At 36.6% G+C, this 19,989-nt stretch overlaps 1 protein-coding gene across 1 annotated transcript in view; it reads right to left on the bottom strand.

Moving 5' to 3' along the window:
- Window positions 1–19,989, bottom strand: part of LOC145981612 (RRP12-like protein) — a 58,328-nt gene that overhangs the window by 2,297 nt on the left and 36,042 nt on the right. Inside the window, exons 13-19 of the mRNA XM_083114980.1 lie at window positions 18,556–18,688; window positions 15,932–16,089; window positions 11,363–11,619; window positions 9,951–10,102; window positions 6,353–6,502; window positions 3,718–3,834; window positions 960–1,140 (exon numbers count right to left, since the gene is read on the bottom strand). Coding sequence (XP_082971106.1) covers window positions 960–1,140; window positions 3,718–3,834; window positions 6,353–6,502; window positions 9,951–10,102; window positions 11,363–11,619; window positions 15,932–16,089; window positions 18,556–18,688 — 1,148 coding nt within the window. The remainder of the gene's footprint in view (window positions 1–959; window positions 1,141–3,717; window positions 3,835–6,352; window positions 6,503–9,950; window positions 10,103–11,362; window positions 11,620–15,931; window positions 16,090–18,555; window positions 18,689–19,989) is intronic.

The following is a 19,989-nucleotide window of genomic DNA, read 5'->3' as shown; positions in this document are numbered from 1 at the left end:
GTCATGAAGGCGTATAGGGGGTGCACTTTCTTGATCCGGTCGTGAGTGGAGGTGATGTGATCAGCATCATGCCCCTGACTGCCTTTACCCCCCAGGTACCCATGTTATTTGATGCTGGGTGGGTGCCAGCGCCGCTTCCATCGTTAGAAAAGTTCCCGGATTTGAATCGGCTGGGGATCGAACCCGGGACCTTTAGCATGGTAGTCAGACGCGTTACCGACTGAGCCACCGCGGCCACCTGAGAGATATCAATGAATAACATTAAAAAAAATTAAATTTCCGCATGCTTTTATATAAAATTTTATAGCTCTGGAACTAAGAAAGCTGAGTTACAAATTATACCTGGTTTTGTTCAGTATATATGTGGCTGGCTATAAGCCTATGACATGAAAACCAAACTTGTTTTTTTTATGAAATTTGAAAATCGCGAAGAAAAAAAAAGTAACGAGATTTTCGGGGTCAAATGAAATTAAACCTTACTGGTTGTTCATCACATACCTCAAGACTCATGCAGAACTAAAAACATGTATATCTGAACAAAAACGGAGTCACAGTATGTCCCAAAAGTCTGATACTACATGCAAAAGCATCTTGTTACCTATAGGTGACGGGTGGTCGTTTAAGGGTTAAGAGTACTATCAGAAACACTGAAAATTTCACTGTGAATTAACAGGGTGGGAGCCAGGTATACCACCTCCCCCCCAAAAAAAAAGAAAACAAAGAGTATACCATTTGACTATGAAAGAAACATAATTGTAAAATTATTTGGGAAACCGTTATTTAACCTTTACAAGAATTACAGTGGAACCTTGATTTTATGTTTTTCAGGAGACCAAGCTGAAAAAAATTAAAATGCGGGAAAATGTAAAACCGAGGAACATAAAATCAGGGTTTCACTGTACTTCCTACTTCATTTCTGAAGTTCTATTTTTAAATATCTATTGTTTTATCATACATACCTCCTGTTGAGAACTTTCCGACTGAGTGGCACATATGCAAAAGGATCAGGTTTTCCCTTCTTCTTGACATCTCCTCTGGCCTTTTGTGCTTTGTACTCTGCTCCTAATGCACTCATGTCCTTTGATTTCCTACGTTTATTTTCTTTACTTAACACTGGTCTATGGATACCTGAGCCACCAGCTGCACAGAAACAAAAACAATTGAATTTCAGTATTTTAAAGCAAACAGACAAAAATAATAAAACTTTCATACTTATGAACAGGTTCCACTCTTGAGTATAATCAAACAAAATTTGGGACCATTCTACATATACAGTAGACTCGCGATTAACCGAGGGAGTGGTTGGAAAACCTCGCACTTCAAAATGCACTCCCATGTTTGCTTATGGAGTTACGTCACCGTCCATGCTGCACGTGTTTGTTACATTGTCGGTGTATCCGATTGTTACGGTGGTGTTTAAGTCTGTAGGTCTATTCTAAGCGGAAAAAGTAATCTTCTCATTTATGTTACAATTACTATACAGTTTTAAGTGTTGTTTCGTCATTTACGACCTATTAGCACATTATCTCCGTATTATCAGAGTTTTTCCGTATCTGAGGTAATCTCGGTCCCAACTAGCTCTGATAATCATGAGTCTACTGTATATGTGAATAAAACCTAATTTTTACGAGTTATTTCAAATACTTTTACAGAAATAGCAAAGATCTGGCAATTATCCTACCTATACAGATAATTTTATCGGCACTACATGCAGACAGGGTTGTTAAGGTCCAGGAAGCCATACATTCATATGGGTTCCGCTACAGGACCGTAATATTTTTTTCTCGCACAATTTAAATTTGGTTCAAGTTGTGTTTTGTTTCATTGAAAGAAGGTTCCTGGGCAGTATTTAAATTTATCCTGAAAAAAGGTTCCTGGACCGAAATGAAATACTTTAAACTAGGGATGGGTCGATATGAAATTTTGGCCGATACCGATAAAGTACCGATATAAAATTTACCGATACCGATAACCGATATTCTACCGATCCGATAAAAAATTAGAAATTGTCCTTTAAGAACCTGAAAGGTTAACTGACCTCTTTAATATGTGTGTGTTTCAAGGTGACTGCAGTGCAAGATAAATTGCATATTTAGACATTTACTTTTTTAGAAAGTAGGGCATGGATATTATCCATAAAAATTACAAAAAAGGGCAGAATTTTGCACTAAATTATCAGATAATAATCAATATATCGGATCGGTAAAATAATCGGTAATTTTATCGATAAACCGATACACCGATATGCCTATATCAGCCGATACCGATAGAGTACCGATTAATCAGTCCCATCCCTACTTTAAACACAAGTTTACAATCTAGAACCCATTTACACCTGCTGATTTTCTCTCTTGGATGGAAATTGAATTTATTTACAATCCCTGGGCCTTTTAACAACCCTGGGATTGTTCAACATCAAGGGATTTTTGTCGCACAATTTAAATTCGATCAAAGTTGCATATTGTTTCATTTCAATACAGAACTTGGACCCTAGTTAAAAATGATCCGTAACAAAGGCTCCTGGACCGTATTTAAATTTATCCGGAAAAAAGGTTCCTGGACTGAATTGAAATACAGTAAAACCTGTCTATCCCGGAACATGATGGTTCCGAGCAAAATTTTCAGTCTTAACAGTTTTCCTTCTTATACAGGGGTTGACTTTGAATACAGTATAGAGCGCTGCAGGAAATAATGGAAAGACAGATTTACATTTCGCATTACTTATAATGTAGAGTACTAAGGCATGTACGTACATGAATAAAAATGTGAGACATTCATCAATATCATCACTCATCCCCATCTTCGCAAATTAGCCAAAAGTGGCACAAAAAGAGAAGTAAAATGGACACTCGCAAACATCCATGCCAGGATTCGAACCCAGGACTCCTGTCGTCGTAGCGCGATGTGCATAGAGGGAAAGAGAAAGATGGAATAAGAGAGGTGAAGAAAGATTGAGATAAAAGTGAAGAAAAAAGAAACAAAGAGAGATAACAAGAGAAATAGAAAGATGATGAAAGAACAGAGGAGAAATAGAGAAAGAAAGGTGGAGAAAGAGGGTAAGAGATGAAAGAAACGGAATCGTAACGGCTATGAGTATTGTAGCGCATTCTTTCATATCGACAATGTTACCGATAACAAAGTGGCAACAGAGGCATGTTCCACTTACAGTATTGCATTGTTTTCTTGCGAGCGAAGAAATTTCCGTCTTACTGACAATAAAAACATCTCGGTCTTTAAATGGTGTTCCGTTTCCGCCTTAAGCAGGTCATTGTCAGTTATAAAATCGGTCCGTTCTGGGGACTTTTTTTTCCCCGTATTTACAGGTTTCCTTCTTATAGAGGTTCCGGGATATGCAGTTTTTACTGTACTTATTGATAAAAGGGTTCTATATGGTCCAGAACCCATTTACATTTGCTGATTTTCTCTCCTGGACCAGAATTGAATTTATTAAAATTCCTGTACCTTTAACAACCCTGACTCAAACAGCTTTTCCATGGTAAATTTCCTAAATGTGTAGATAATACAGGTGGAATAGTATTTTTAGAGCCAAGCAGGGCTACTGTTACTACTAGTATTGACTCAGCTCTGGAGCCAAGACGTGGTCACTACAAAGAGTTCCATAGCAGTTACTTGGTTTTGTATTTGTATTCCCACTAGCTCAGCATTCAGCCACAGATATTACTGCAAACCTTTTTACCATTTATCAAAATTGCTTACCTTGATATTTCATTGGTGGTTCACTCTGTGCATCTGTACTAACACTTATCCCCCTTTTCCGTTTTCCCAACATGGGAGGGATAGATTTATCATCCTCTTCATCTTGATCATCGTCATCTATAAAAGAAAAATATTTAGTGTCACTTATTACATGCCCGTGAATGTAATCATTTGAAAATTGAGCAAATGCATACTCTTATATAAATGTATTTTCCCAAATAATATTCCTAGACCCAATAGCATACGCAAATGAAAACAAAATCTTATTTAACCCTTAAAAAGAAACATCGGTCTGCGAGACCTTTAGAGTTTTGTAGTTCTAGTGTGGCAACACTGATTGAGCTGTCTCTCCCCCCTCCACGGTACCTTATTATCAACCACTTGCCTACACTCTGTACATGTTACTGCTCAGTTTGTGACTGTTTGTTACGAGAGACTTATTGTTTGAAAACGTGCAGGTCTAAGAGACCGGGTGTTTTGCATTACGTATTCAATGCCAACGTTGGAAGTGATTTACACAATACATTTTTTTAGTTTTGTTCCCATGTAATTTTAGTTTTCAATAAATTTGAGTTATTAATCATAATTTTGCCCTTTTATTGTCTTTAAAAAAATGTAATAACAAATATTAAAAAATAAGGTCTCTCAGACCGGATGTTTCTAATTATGAAGTAAAGACCTATGTTTCTGTTTAAAGGTTAAGATCACTGCATTTAATACAGCAATGCGTCAATGTCATTATCCCATCCCTAAAGTGGTTTTCTGTATGGTATGCGAACTACCCCTTTACAGCTTGACCAGGTGAGGGAAAGTTTGAGTTCTGGGAAGAGAAAAAAGTCGAGGGAGCAAAATCTGGATGATCCATAAATTATTTACAGTTCAAATACCTTAATTTTGTTGAAACACTTTTGTGGCAGGTGCAGTCTTGATGAAAAGTGATTTTTCCTTGTGTAAACCAGGTCTTTTTTTTTTGCATTTTCTTCCATCTACAGGGTGGTCCGAAAATCTTGTCACCCCCTACCGAAAAGTAATAAGAACAATAGAGGAACACAAACACATGTACTGTAAACATTGTTTTAATTTTCACACAGGACATGGCACCGCATCATTTTGTGCCACGAAAATGGTGGTGTTCATACAGACCTTCTCAATGTGTAACGGTGTCAGTGGCAATATATACTAAATCCAGTACATGTGTTTGATATTATATTGTTCCTCTATTGTTCTTATTACTTTTTGGTAGGGGGGGGGGGGTGACAAGACTTTTGGACCACCCTGTAGTCAGTTCAAAAAATTGGAATAGTATTCTCTGCTTATTGTTTTACCCCTTTTGAAGATAATCAATAACTAGGATTCCTTTAGCATTCCAAAAGACCAATGCTGATGGAACCAACTTTATCTTTTTTTTTGGGGGGGGGGGGGTGAATCGGTAAAAAATATCTATAATTTTACAGAGAACCAATTAATTTGTCCTGCCCTATACCCATTATACAATTTTACAGGAAAACAATAATATTCAGTATTTTTCATGTCTTGAAAAATCTTACTTTGTCTCATACTAACCACTAGGGATATTGAGATATATATATTAAGAAAATATCGTCACAGACAATATCATATTTTTTCTGTATTGTAATATCGGCAATACATCGTCTCCATGATATTCGTGAGCTCTCCAGAAAATAACTTACGTTTTGGTGCAGTGGGGCAAGGAGCGGGGCTAACGCCACCATCTTGGTGTCAAAGCATCCTCTCACCCAGTACACATCCAGCTGTGGTAGCGTACGGTTCATGTTGCTTCTGCTGTGTTCACTGTAAATGTTTAAAATTGGTGATGCAAGCAAAAATCCCGCAAATTGTGAAGTGCAGTCAGTGATTAGATTTTTCTTGGCCAAAAACCACAAACCAATTGAAATTAATTGGCAACTTTGTGAGGTGTACGGAACCACACTAATGTGCATGATGTAGAGCGAACTGGCCGACCTAGCATTGTGACTAATAAACTGGTGGCGAAAATCAATGCAAAGATTCGTGAAAATCGCCACTTTACAATTACAGAGCTCTCGCTTGAATTTCCTCAAATTCCATGGAGTTTGTTGCATGAGATTGTGACTCAAAAGCTAGGCTACCATAAATTTTGTGCAAGATGGGTACCGATCATCCACCATACAGTCCAGATCTTATGCTGAGCAACTATCACTTGTTTCCACACATCAAGACCTTGCTCTCAACGCAGCGCTTCAACGACAACGCAGAACTGCAGGCACGCGTGAATGAGTGGTTGAAGTCCTAGGCAGCAAAATTCTATGACGATGGAATTAATAAGCTGGTGCACCGTTATAAGTGTCTCAATTTGTATGGAAACTATGTTGAAAAATAGTGCAAGAGATTGACTTTCAAATGTATATAATAAAAAAATATTTCCCTTCACTTGGGTTTTATTTATTCCAAAACGTAAGTTACTTTCTGGATAGCCTACGTATATCGCCAAAATATCGTGATGATATATTGCCGACATGCTATATATATTGCTAAAATATAACGATGGTATATCATCTAGTTGATATCGCCTGGATGATATTTCTTCAATATCATGATATATTGTCTGGACAATATATCACCCAACACTACTAACCACTCGCTGATCCTGCAGAAAATGCCCTTCTTTGTTTCCTGTCCTCTTCATCTATTGTGATGATCAGTCTTCCATCGGGCGCAGTCTTGAATCCTCCATCTTTCTCTTTTCTTGGCTTCTCTCTTGGCATTGCCGGTACTGGTTTTGTTGCTACAAATGGGAGGAAAAAATGTTACGTACAACATAATAGTGCTAGTAACTTTTTACTTAGAGCAATTTAACCACAGTACTATAAATGAATAACGAATTTAAGTATATTAAAAAAAAGGCTTCACCCACATATCCTTGGATATAACGGAAATTTGCACTGCAAATAGTGTACCTATAATTAGAGTTATGATTACTAGCCAGCTTCAAGTAAGCACATTCCTACAGATGTCCGGTTATTATTGGCAATATAGTGTGCCTCATATTTTTATATGGAATTGGAACCAGTCATTATTGGCAATATAGTGTGCCTCATATTTTTTATATGGAATTGGAACCAGTCATTATTGGCAATAAAGTGTGCATCATATTTTTTATATGGAATTGGAACCGGTCATTATTGGCAATAAAGTGTGCCTCATATTTTTTATATGGAATTGGAACTTGTCATTATTGGCAATATAATGTGCCTAATATTTTTTATATGGAACTAGAACCGGTCATTATTGGCAATATAGTGTGCCAAATATTTTTATATGGAATTGGAACCGGTCATTATTGGCAATATAGTGTGCCTCATATTTTTTATATGGAATTGGAACTGGTCATTATTGGCAATATAGTGTGCCTCATATTTTTTATATGGAATTGGAAACTATAGGTAAATTTTTTTCATATGTATCTGTGAATGGGTGCACCAAATGAGATCGCTTTGCAAAATTAAATTTATCGAAACTATTTACGCACACAATTGAAATTGCTTTTGCAATTTATGACCAATCAGCATTGGGCATACATGCCCACACACAAATAACCACAAGCCAACCTAAGTACAAGGGCCATTAGGTTGGCATCAGGGAAAGCTTGTGAGAGATATTCTCCCAGAAATTTATACCCCCCAACCCCAATTAGGATCATGGTTCATGTTTACTAACCAGTTGTCACTCATGGGAGGGGTAGAAATGCTTTATTTATAAAGAACCAACCATTGTTAGGCTAACAGTAGCCATTTTGGAGAACAAAAACCATGTGCTCCAAATCACATGTTTACTAAATCTTTTATTCTTTACTGAAAATCAGAGATAACACTCACCCACAGGTAAAATAATGCCTAATTTATTAAAATTAAACTCATTTGCAATTATCTGGCATAACTAAGCCAGAAAAGCTGAAATAACACTTTTGTTTATGCTTCTTAAGCAATTGATAACTCTGCCATCTGGCGGGAGAAAGTGGCAACTCTCCCAAAGACAAGGAAAGATCTCAAAAGACTCCAGCTGGCCAATGAGAAGCCGCCAAGGCTGTGACGTCACAGAGGGGACTTTTCAGATGGCCTATTGTGTTCTGAGCTTGCTAGTCAAGCTCACTTGTATTACAGACCCACCTGAGAGCAGGTCAGCTTGGAAGTTGCTGGTGAAATTCAGTGTGTGAATGGCCACATGTGCCAGCAACAAAGGATACATGAAGGGAAAAGGGATCTAAGGTCCTGTTACAGGAAACACAGGCCTAAGTGTGGGTGACCAAGTGGGATATTGTGTCCACAAGTGCATTTAAGGATCCCAGTGAAAATTCAGCAAAATAGCGAGTTTTGTGTCCCTCATCCCATGTGGAAATCCAAACCACATGGTCGGCAGGACTGACGCCATAGAAGCATCCAGAGGATATCAGTGAATATCCAAGTTGTCCTTAGCCATCCTTCCCAGAAAAGCCAGGAAAATTCATTTATCACCCCCCAAAGCCTTTGTTACACCAAGGAAGCACACAATCATAATTTTTTAGTGTGGTGTATTACAAATTTGTCCATGTGTCGGGATGTGGCGATAAAGAGTGAAAAAGTGTGGGTAAAGCCCCAGGTTTGATTGATCTAGTATGAAAACGGCTGATATGTAGTAAGTACAAAATCTTTTGTATATCTTTTTTTGTGTCTTGTACAGTGAAGTGCTCATGTTTGGTGGTAGCTATGCCACAAGTGATGTTCTTTTCCATGAATAAATATGTCGTTTAAAGGTGTCTGACCTTCTATCATTTTAGTGAATCATAAGCCTATTAAGCCCTCCTCTAGTTACCGATTATTAAAGTTAGGCTAAAGTTCGTCTGTTGCTTAACAGATATCTCAGGGGATATCTGTTACTATACGGAACACCACACGTGGAATAGGGTCTGCGTGTGGCCGCGTAAAGCGTGGTTCTCTTTTGTTTTTGCTGTTTTTTGATATATTATATATTTAAAGTTAACCTTTTGTAAAACCAACTTTAAAGCAATATAATATACCACCCGTAAAAAGCAATCATCATTTTTTCTCCCCTCATAAATTTTTTATTTACCATAAAGAAAATCAAGGAATGAACTGAAAAACCGGATGTACAGACACACTAAATTGTATGATTAAAAACTCAAATAAGTAATGCATAAAAATAACCCAGTCAAAATTTGCTCAACAGTTTGCACCATGAAGCATTTGAGCTATGCATGACAGGAAACATCAAGAACCACGTGATTTTCAAAGTTTAGTTGTTTGTGTTAAAATACTGTTTTCAGTGTTGGAAAACATGTCACATTATTATTATTAGAATGTTGTTATTTCACTAATATTCTTACTGTGAAGACCACGAATGATTCATACATAACTGACAATGTCTAACAATAGTTTGAATAATTATAGCACACAAATTTAACAGGTTGATGTTGATTATAACCAGGGCTCGGAAGTTGAAGACCTATAAATTGCCAAAAAAGACCTATAAAAAGACTTAAAAATATAAAAAAAGGACCTAAAAATGGGAAAAAATGACGTATAAATGTGATCCAAATTAATTAATAACTTCAGTTTTAACCTCCCTCCCCCTCCTTCTGCACGGCACCTTCAGATCTTTGCAGGCATGTGCTGTCTGGTCGTATACACCGTGCTGAAACTTACAGCACGACCCTGCAGACAAGTTACGGTTATAGGATATTGTACCGTACCTGCTTCAGTCGTCCAAAAATGTTTTTCTCTCGTTTCAGGGATTGATTCAAATATATTTATTTCTCTCTTTTTTTATTTCTTTACTACAGAAAGGACATTTAAGAGGTGATGGAACTGATAATGATGATGATTCCAATTGAGATTGGGCTGTAAAACATAGTCGAAAGAAGGTGAAGTTGCAAAAAAAAAGCCGTTAAGACCTAAAAAAAAGGACCAATAAGCCAAAAAATGCCGAAAAAGGCAAAATAAAACCCAACTTTTTCTGGCCTACAATGACCCAAAATTAACATATATTATGTTGGCCCTTGTCTTCGGACACTAGGGAAAAAAAGGATTTTTCCTCAACATAGTGAACACTTAATTAACTAGGTATGTTGCTCAAAACAAAAAAAACTGGCAAATTAATAGATATACACATTCATGGTACAGGATACCATAATCCCAAATGAAAGAAATAGATCAATGAAATCATAACCGGAAACAGACCTGTGATTTTTTGAGAAGTTGAAGGATCCATAAAATCAACAATAGCGTCTGGTCCTTCTTCTATCCAGGTTTGTTTCTTCTTTTTCTTTGGCTTTTCTTCTTCATCTTCCTCATCATCTGATTCATGTACCTCAGCTAGGATTTCTTCTATGCTGAAAAATTCAATCAAATTATTATATGGGCATGAGCACTGGAAAAAATGTTATAACTTGTACATACTATATTTTCTAGAAATGTTACTTTATATTGGTAGAATTGTCAAAAATTTTATATTCAATATAGAATTTGAATTGTCTGAATTTTTGTTTAAATTCTATTTTATGCACAGATAGGCTAATTGGGACTGGACCTATAGTTTAAAGCGAGATCCGAAACACTGTGCAATGTGCCTCCAGCGGGTATCAAACCTGGGACCCTTTGATTACAAGATGTTGATATTACCACTATGCCAACAGTGAGGCCCGGTATGTTGGTACACAGTCCGCTGTGGATGTTATAGTGAACAAAAATCACTTGTCTCGGCCCAAATAAAACATGATTTTATGTTTGATAGTGTATTGTATTTTGTTTCAGTAATAAATTTCATGTCAAGTTAATTCTGCCTTATGTCTTATTTTCTGTCACTACTAACCTTAATCTAGGTTCACTAAAAGCGGAGATAACTGTGTAGTGGCCAGTTCTTGTACATGGTGACGAAAACCATTTGCAAAATAAACATAGTTAGGGGCACGCATATTTAGTTTTTGGCGAAAAAAGAAATATCAAAAAACACATTGTAGTGTTAATTGTTCATGTTTTTGAAAGGTGTGTGATGCCTTTTGCTACCATGTCTTGTCACGAAATAATGCGAAATGTACTGCAAAATGTGAAATAAACTCTCAAACATGAAATTTAAGGTTTATTTACTGAATTATCCTGTGTGATATGCAATTCACGGAAAATTGATTAATTCTGCTGTTAATATTGGAGAAGCAAAAATGGACTCCTTTACACAGAAATAAACTTAATACTCTGATAACTACATAAATGTGCTATTGGAAGTGAACTGTTAATTTTATCTAATAAGTGTAGTTTTTAAATCAAATTTAGGATTATATTCACAATTTTAAAACCAAAATGTATTTTTATATACCACTTTTCATCCAATTTTTCAACGCTATAACACCAATTGACCACTTTTGAACCTAGATTAACTCAGTTTTTGTACTGAAATTTTGCTTTTTTATTTACCAAGAATATGTGCCTCTAAACATAGCATATCAGTACAAAGATAAAGGTGTAATGGTGACTGGATCATGATGTTGATCACCACCTCCACAAGTGATAGATCGTTAATGTGTGTGGGGGGAGGGGCTATCTTCACACCCCTCATGTGCCTCCAGGGCATGTTCCAATAAGCATTGGACAGTTACCTTCTCGGTTTAGCTTTCACTGAAAATTCATCCTCTTCATCTTCTGCAGACAACTTGCTGATTTCCTTGAACTTTTTCTTCTTCACGTCGACTTTATGCATATTCTTCAACCTTTTCTGCATGTCTGTATCTGACGATGGGATGAGTTTAAATATATTCTCATAACCAAACTTACGAATAAGGCGTACAAATATGTCACGGCATTTGCGTCGGAAGTGCCTTTTGCTGTCATCTGTCATCTCCAACAGGCTCTTCACCTGCAATGGGAAATAAATTGAAAGTCAACATAAGATGCTTGAACAGTGAAGTTTCACAATGTAAATAGAATAGTTTTAAAAAAAAAAATTGCAAGTTTCTATTAGGATGCGCAAATCCAGATAAAATTTTATCGATATCGAATAATTTTCTATCAAACTTAAAATACCCAGGTATCAGATATTTCAATATCTAGATAGTTTTAAAGTTTATTCATTTTACATCATGTTGTATTGCTACCAGATGGATTCTCAACAAATCCATCATCCAATCTGCACATTTACCGTATTTACTCATGTATAATATGCACTTTTTTCCATAATTTTTCACCCAAAAACTGTGATGCGTATTATGTACGGAATAATTTTTTCATGTTTACAGAACCCTATCATGTTATATATCGTTGTAAAGCTTGAATTCTGTAGTTTCTGAATAAGGCAACAGCATTCCATTCAACATGGCGACACAAATGTGCAATGCAGTTGAAATAAGCTCATCACAAAATGAAGGAACGTTCTGATTTTTGTGGTACTTTGGATGAAAGAAAAGATAAGAGAAAAAAAATAATAATGAAAATGTAGGGATGGGACCGATTAATCGGTACTCTTATCAGTAACGGCCAATATAGGCATATCGGTAAATTACCGATTATTTTACCGATCCGATATATCAATAAATATCTGATAATGTAGTGCAAAATTCTACCGTTTTGTTATATTTTTATGGATAATCTGCATGCCCTACTTTCTAAAGAAGTAAATGTCTAAATATGCAATTTCTCTTGCACTGCAGTCACCTTGAAACACACATTTATTAAGGAGGTCAATGAACCATTCAGGTTCTTCAATGACCATTTCTAATTTTATATCGGATCCGTAGAATATAGATATCGGCAAATTTTATATCTGTACTTTTATCAGTATCGGCCAAAATTTTATATCGGCCCATCCCTTATTGAAATGTATTACTGGCCAAATAATATGATATATATGGAGTGTGTAAATGCCTTAATGAAAGAAATCTTGTTCTGCTAACTGCTAGTTTGAGGGTCCTGAATGGGCCTCTTATACATGTTACATTAGTCATGGAGAAAGTATATATTTTAAAGTTGTTTTTTTTTTAGAAAAAGTAAGGAGAAAATTAGCAAAACCCTGCATAAAAGGCCATTTTCCATGATTTTTCACTTTGTAATGTAATTTCCTGCAACACAAAAAAAGCAGTGCTGTTCTGGCAGAATTCGAGCATGCACCTCGCGTCACATCGGATGTGTATCAGCGGTATTTGTTGGGTGAGAAATAACAGAAAACAACTTCCTACGTACTGCAAATCCATAATGTAATTTTGATCTCCCTTTCTACGATTACAAAATAAATATAATGGTTAAAGATTGAAAGTTTGAAATATAATATTCTGTTCGGTAACATGTTGCCTGGGCATGAGGGGAATGCTGAAGGCAAATACGTTCTTCTTCACCTGATCTGGAAACAGTCTTGTCCCCCCACATTCTGGAGGGATGGTACAGATGAACATGGTTTGGCATGCATGAGGGGATTTTACATCAGAGCAGACAAGCAAGAACATGTATGCGTATTTATCACGAGGGTTTGCTAATTTTTCAATGTGGGTTTTCTTGTGCAAAGATATTCTTGAACCTTAATTTGGGAAACTATTTTTACCAGAATAACTTACTGAACTTGAAAAAATGAAAAGCAATCTGCATATGTGGGTTATCTGAATATGTGGATATCCATCATCTGGATTTTGTGATCATCCCTAGTGCATACACATTATGTGCAAAAATTACCACAAAAACTACATGATACTATGCAATAAAAAAGGGTGTAAGGGTGATGAGCCTTCCACATAGTACACTCAACTGTCAACCTCCCTTCCACCTAGTACACCCAATCATCAACCTCACTTCCACGTAGTACACCCTGAACTGCATTTGGCAGACTAACGAGGCTACCTACGTCCAGTATAATTCTCTGTAGGACTGTGTGTGTGTTTTGTCCTTGTGTGTGCTGAGTGCCCCTTCACAGCCTCAGCATGTAACTGAAGTAAGAATATTTTGGTCCTTCAACATTACAGTTGTAATATTTACTTATGGTAAGGGGCTGGACCATTACCTTCTCTATCTGAAAGCCTCATGGCTTGCTCCGGGCACGTGACTAAGCGTCATCAACAGGAGGCAAGATAGCTGCCATGTTTGATTTGCTTCTTTGGAATCAATGTTGAACCTCTTTAGTGAATATGGAATTGTAATGCAAATTTGAGAACTGCAATCGAGTTTACATGACGTGTAAATATGCATAAATGTGCAAGAGGTATGGTGTATAAGTCTTGTGTGCTCAATTGCAGAGGCAATTATGATGAAAAAGGTAAGAGTAACGTTCACATTTCTTCAAGATGTTGCTGAAAATGAGAAATGTTTAGTGCAGTTCCATGTGATTCGGTCCCTACGAAAAGATACAATTTACGTAACAAAGGTTTTATACTCATAAATAAATAAGAGTAATAGTTAACATGTCCGGCATCTAATATACTCTTAAATGTGGTTATGTTTTATCTCGTCAATATTTTTTTTTTTAGAAATTTCAAATAATTTAACCTGAATTACAAACGTTGGTTAACGTTAAGATTATTGCTTATGATTGCAAATTAATTTGTTTCAAGATTTAGTCAACATTTAAAATATTACGTTTGTGTCTACCAAAGCAGTTTGTTAGTGTAAATTTTATGCAAGCATTCGATAAAATATTCATATTTTTTACACAAATTTTCAGTTTTAAAATATGGTTAATGAAAGAAAGCTATACAATGGGGCAAAGTTGATACATGTGTATATTTACATTCTCATTTTATCCCACTTTATGCTTCCTTATGCTAATTGGAGGCTAATGGAAGATATGTTGTGCATTCAAATACAAGAGTGCGATGTGTATCCAAGAATATATTACTTATGTTTCAAATTCAAATATATTCACACAGAAAACTGTTTCATATGAACTGCTTTTTATTTTTTGTCATTGTGAAGCTTCAATGTTCGTAACTTTCATTATTAAATCAGTGCTAATGTTTATTGTTTCATAATTTATTAATATTCTTCACGGTTTCATTAACAAGAGTGTAAAAACAGTTTAAGGAAATATTCCAAATGTTCCCGAGTGAACCCTAAGATCAAAATATTAATTTGCTTTCTCTTTTCAATGAAACTCTTAAGTTATTGTCACAGATCTTACTAACAACAATGAAAAGAGTCAATTTGTATATTCTCTTTCGTTCAATAAAATCAATAGGATCGAAATTACAATGTGACAAATGATTATGTTTAGTCTTTATTCACAGAAATGTAACATTGCCCTTGTACCAATTTATTTCCCTTTTGATGCAAGGATATAGAAATTAAGTTTTTGTATTGAGATTGTACAGCTACACAGAATACCTGCATTATCTGGTTGATTAATTTTGGGTAAAGTTAAAGACAATTTAATTGATTACGTAACTTGGAAAGTTTAAGGTCAACCTGACATGGAGGTTTTTGATTTAATTAACAAAAGTTCATACAAAAGCAGTTATGAGATTCACTGTAGCTGACAAATATTTCCGATAATATTATTTAAAGATATACAATGTTTAAATATTTCTGCCAGGAAGTTTCTAACGGTTTTCAACTCTTTCTTTGCGCTACGGTAGGAATTTTTGTGGTGGCCATAGTGACTTCCTGAATGAAAATTTTGGTGTAAATATTCAATATTATACTCTTTTCTTCTAACTATATTCGTCTGGAGGGTAAATGTCAAAATTTAACTTCATACAAGAAATAAATATACCTTAATTCTAAAATTACGACAAGGGGTTTACAGCATTAAGACGATCGCCTCCAGATGATGACGTCTTGACTGAGAACTGTGGCCTGAACCTCAAGATGGTCTTGGCTGGACCCAGTCTAATGTGATGGGTGCAATATAGCCTAAGTACTGACGCACCCAAAATTTCAACTTTAATCAACCAATCACTCAAAAGATGTGTTAAACATTCCTTGTACTAAAATAAAAATGAAACTATACCCTCAATGTTTCTTTTAATTGATTGATTGATTTGTTTTATTTGACTTTGCTTCTTGTGCCGCTTTTGGCTAATTTTCGAAGATGTGGATGGGTGATATGATGAAATTGATTAATGGACACTCACGAACACCCATGCCGGGATCGAACCACAGCCCCCTGGCGTCGTAGCGCGAAGTGCTAACCACTACGCCACGGGGGCTGGCAATGCTAGTTTTAAGAATGAAATCTTAATTGTAATACTCACGATCTGAGGTAAAAACGATCCAACTGTTGTGAGAGGGAATTTTGTGATGAACATATTCACAAAGATTAATGTTGTAAGAACTATTTCCCGCGTTGGAGCCTTCAAAAGGATGCACGCATTGTCCAGCAGTAATTGCACCAGATCTGATGGGCAAACATCTAGAAAATGAAGAAATCAATTACATCACATTGCAATAGAAGATTTGCTTATGTAGGCACAGGAACTTCAAGATCTGACCTTTGGTGCACACAGACAATTACAAATTAGAAATTGGGGGAAAATTTTGCCTCAAGCAGAGCTTAAACTGGTTTTGTGACCTGTTAATTGATTACTGTGTTTACTCATGTATAATGCACACCTTTTAAAAAATGTTTGCCCCCAAACACTGTGGTGTGTATTATGGATGGAATAATTCGAACCAACATGAAACCACGCATGCTTTCACTATGTCACTTATCACCACACTGCACAGAAAGCCCATATGCTGAACAACAGATTTATTTCACAAAATAAAATAAAAAGAAAACATAGTACACGGATACTACAGCTTTACAAGTACCAACAGCCAGCCCACTTCGAAACACGGATTGCACACAAACATCGTGCACTGCTCAAAGTCTGTACAGCAAGTGTCTGTTGTGAATCACTCGACCCCGCCGGTCAGCTGTTACCACTTGGCAGTGCTGCCCTCACACAATGGCGGAATTTACATGTACTACACACCTTATGGCCATACACTGCATATAACACTTATATATCAACAGGTGCAAATACAAATTACAAGGTTTGATTTCTTTATTAATAATAATTTTAAAAAAACAATTACACTGAAATGGCCATTTTCCATGATTTTTCACTTTGTAATGAAATGTTTTGCGACACTGAGGAAAGCAGAATTCGAGCATGCACCTCCCGTCACACAGGATGTGAATGCAGTATTTGTTGTGAGAGAAATAATAAAAAAATAACTTCCAGAGTGCTGCAAATCCATAACCAAATTTTGATCTCGCTTTCTTCTACTACAGAATAAACAAGGTGGTTACAGAAGTGAAAGCTGTTGGAGTTAAACATAGTGCGGGGAGGTGGCATGGGTTGGAGACTCATTGTATTCACACAACAAGTCTAAACTGCACATTATATAAGAGATATAATTGTTTGTCACTTCTTCCAATCAAAAACCAAGGTGTGCATTATACGAGGGTCACTATTTATATTTTGAGCCTAACAATGAAAAAACACAAATTTGGCATTGAAAACTGCTTTATTGTTTTTCGAAGTATTCTCCTTTATGGTCAATACACTTTTGCATTAGTTCGAACCATTTGTCAAAGCAGTTTTTCCAATCTTCTTGAGACACCTCCATAATATGGTTTTTAAACACATCAACGGCGTCTTCCACAGACGAAAATCGTTGTCCACGCAATCTATTCTTGACCTTCGGGAACAAGAAGTCATTGGGTGCCAAATCAGGACTGTACGGCGGATGACCCATCATTGGGTGCCAAATCAGGACTGTACGGCGGATGACCCATCAATTCGATTTTTTGACAGTTCATAAAGTCGGTTGTTAGACGAGATGTGTGACAGCTGGCATTGTCTTGATGAAGAATGATCCGACGGCGTTTGTTTGTTTTCCGTATTTCACCGAAGACCTCTGGCACACAAATTGTTGTGTACCATTCAGAGTTGACCGTTCTACGTTCCTCTAAAGGCACAGTTGCCACATGACCAGTTTTCCCGAAAAAAACAGGCGACCATTTGTTTCGATGTGCTTCGAGCGCGAACAACTTTTGTTGGATTGGGTTCATCTTGAAACACCCATACAGTCGACTGCTGTTTACGTTCCGGCTCATATGCATATATCCATGATTCGTCACCTGTTACAATCTTATATACGTCTTTTGAAGCACCACGATTGTATTTATTGAGCATTTGTTTGCACCAATTGACGCGTCTTTTTGAGTTTTTGTCAAATTGTGTGGAACTAATGCCTATGGTTGCCTCAATCTCACAGTATGTCACATGACGATCTTGCAGTATTAGGTTTTGCACAGCATCAATGTTTTCTTGAACAACAACTGATTTTGGATGACTTTCGCGAATCTCGTCGGTGAGGGAATGGCGGCCATGATTAAATTCGTTATACCAGCGTTTCACAGTGGCAAAGGATGGGGCTTCATCGCCAAATGTGGAAGTAAGTTGATCGATGCACTCTTGTCTTGATAATCCACGTCGAAAATCGTAAAAAATCATCGCACGAAAATGTTCACGAGTTAATTCCATTTTATTGTTGTCGCGCAATCTCCAAGGCAACATAAACAACACAAATCAAGCTATTGACAAAACATTTGAAGTACGTTATGGTCAATAATGCCAGACAATTCCGTGCAAACGTCAAATCGCGCCTAACTTCAATCAGTGTTGCCAAGGCTCAAAATATAAATAGTGGCCCTCGTACACGCATAATATTTGGGTTGTCAGAATTCTGCTTGAAAATATTTACATTACTGGCACAAAATTAATGAAAACTGGGCATTGTGCATGCACTATAGGATGTACATATTGATCTTTACTGGTGATCAACTTCAAACTGGTAAAAAACATTTCATCAAAAATGCACTCACCTTTGAATTCATAAACTATATGTGTGAGAGCCAATACAGTTGAACTGACTAGACTTGGTGAACCAGCCAATCCTGCGAGAACCATTGCCAAGTAGTCACGAAGGATCTCTTCCAGCGGCTTTGCAGTCCATCTCTGGAAAAAGAAATTACAAAGGATTTAAAGTGCACTAACTTTTCAAGTTTTAGAAACAGGATCATTCCTTGAAGAAGTAAATGATAACTACCCATCATAGTGGGACAACATGCTTACAATATTCTTTATCTCCTTGCATTAAGGAAATAATTTTTAATTTATGTTCCTTCCATGGTTTGAATCAATGACCAGCAAGATATGGTCATTCGCCAAGTCCGATAAAGTACAATTCTTTTGTGGTTGAACCATATTTCAAGTACAGAAAAAAAGTTCTTCAACTGTAAGCTGGGCAGATAATAAACAAAGAGGTGGCAAGGTTGTTACTATATTTTGAATATTCTGAATTTTACAGAGCGTACCATTGATACACTATACTTTCGTTCTTTGTAAATATGATTAGAAAAATGTTTCATCTTCATTAGAAATTAAGGCTAGGACAGAATAACCTTTAGTTGGCCGAGCAGGATGAAAGTAACCCCCTTCTGGGTCAGGCTTCTCGGCGGGAATTTTAAATTCGAACACTCTTTGGAGGAAAATTGTTATAACTCTGGCACTATGGGAGCAATCTACTTCGGATAAGTCTTGTTTTGCAGCTAAAACATCAGAGCATGGAACTGTGTACAATTCAGAACATGGAACCATGAGGGGGGGACGTGCTCTCTGAATTTGAATGGAAAACAACATAAAAATCTGGAGTTTGCCCCCTCTTCCCCTGCTATTTTGGAGAGAAGGCGCAAACCTTATTATTCTCTTCAAAGAATGGACGTTTCTCAAGAGAATGAAACATGCTTCATGTTTCTGGGTGCCATACAAGTTGAAAAATGAGCCAAAATGTGAAACTCTGTTCAGAAATGTGGCATGGATATGTTGCGGATATGTGAATTCCCCAGGCTTGCTCCAAACCTGTGTCAGAGTTTCCACCCAAACATAAGAGTATCAAGGTCCAAAAAGCACATCCATTTCATAATCAGCACCATGATACCATATGGTACCATTGGGCCAGTACAATCTTACTTTTGATGATACCATATGGTATCATCGGACCAGTAAAGGCTAATTGATACTCTAGGCTTATAACTTTTCTGGACCAGGGTTCTCAGTTTCATATTGGTACTAGGGTCAGTCTCCATTCACCCTGCTAGTTTGAATCAAGGTCACGGAAACACCCTGTGTATGCACTCTACAATACTTTGTTACGGCATATATATAGATTTACAACGTTCATGTGTATGGACTTCATGCAATAATCTCACGTTTTATGCCTCGGCCTGGTCTCCTTAAAAATCTAAAATCAAGGTTCT

The sequence above is a fragment of the Lepisma saccharinum genome, chromosome 29 (genome assembly GCF_977018435.1).
Source record: "Lepisma saccharinum chromosome 29, izLepSacc3.1, whole genome shotgun sequence".
Classification (NCBI taxonomy): domain Eukaryota; kingdom Metazoa; phylum Arthropoda; class Insecta; order Zygentoma; family Lepismatidae; genus Lepisma; species Lepisma saccharinum.
This window is presented reverse-complemented; position numbering and strand designations above follow the sequence as displayed.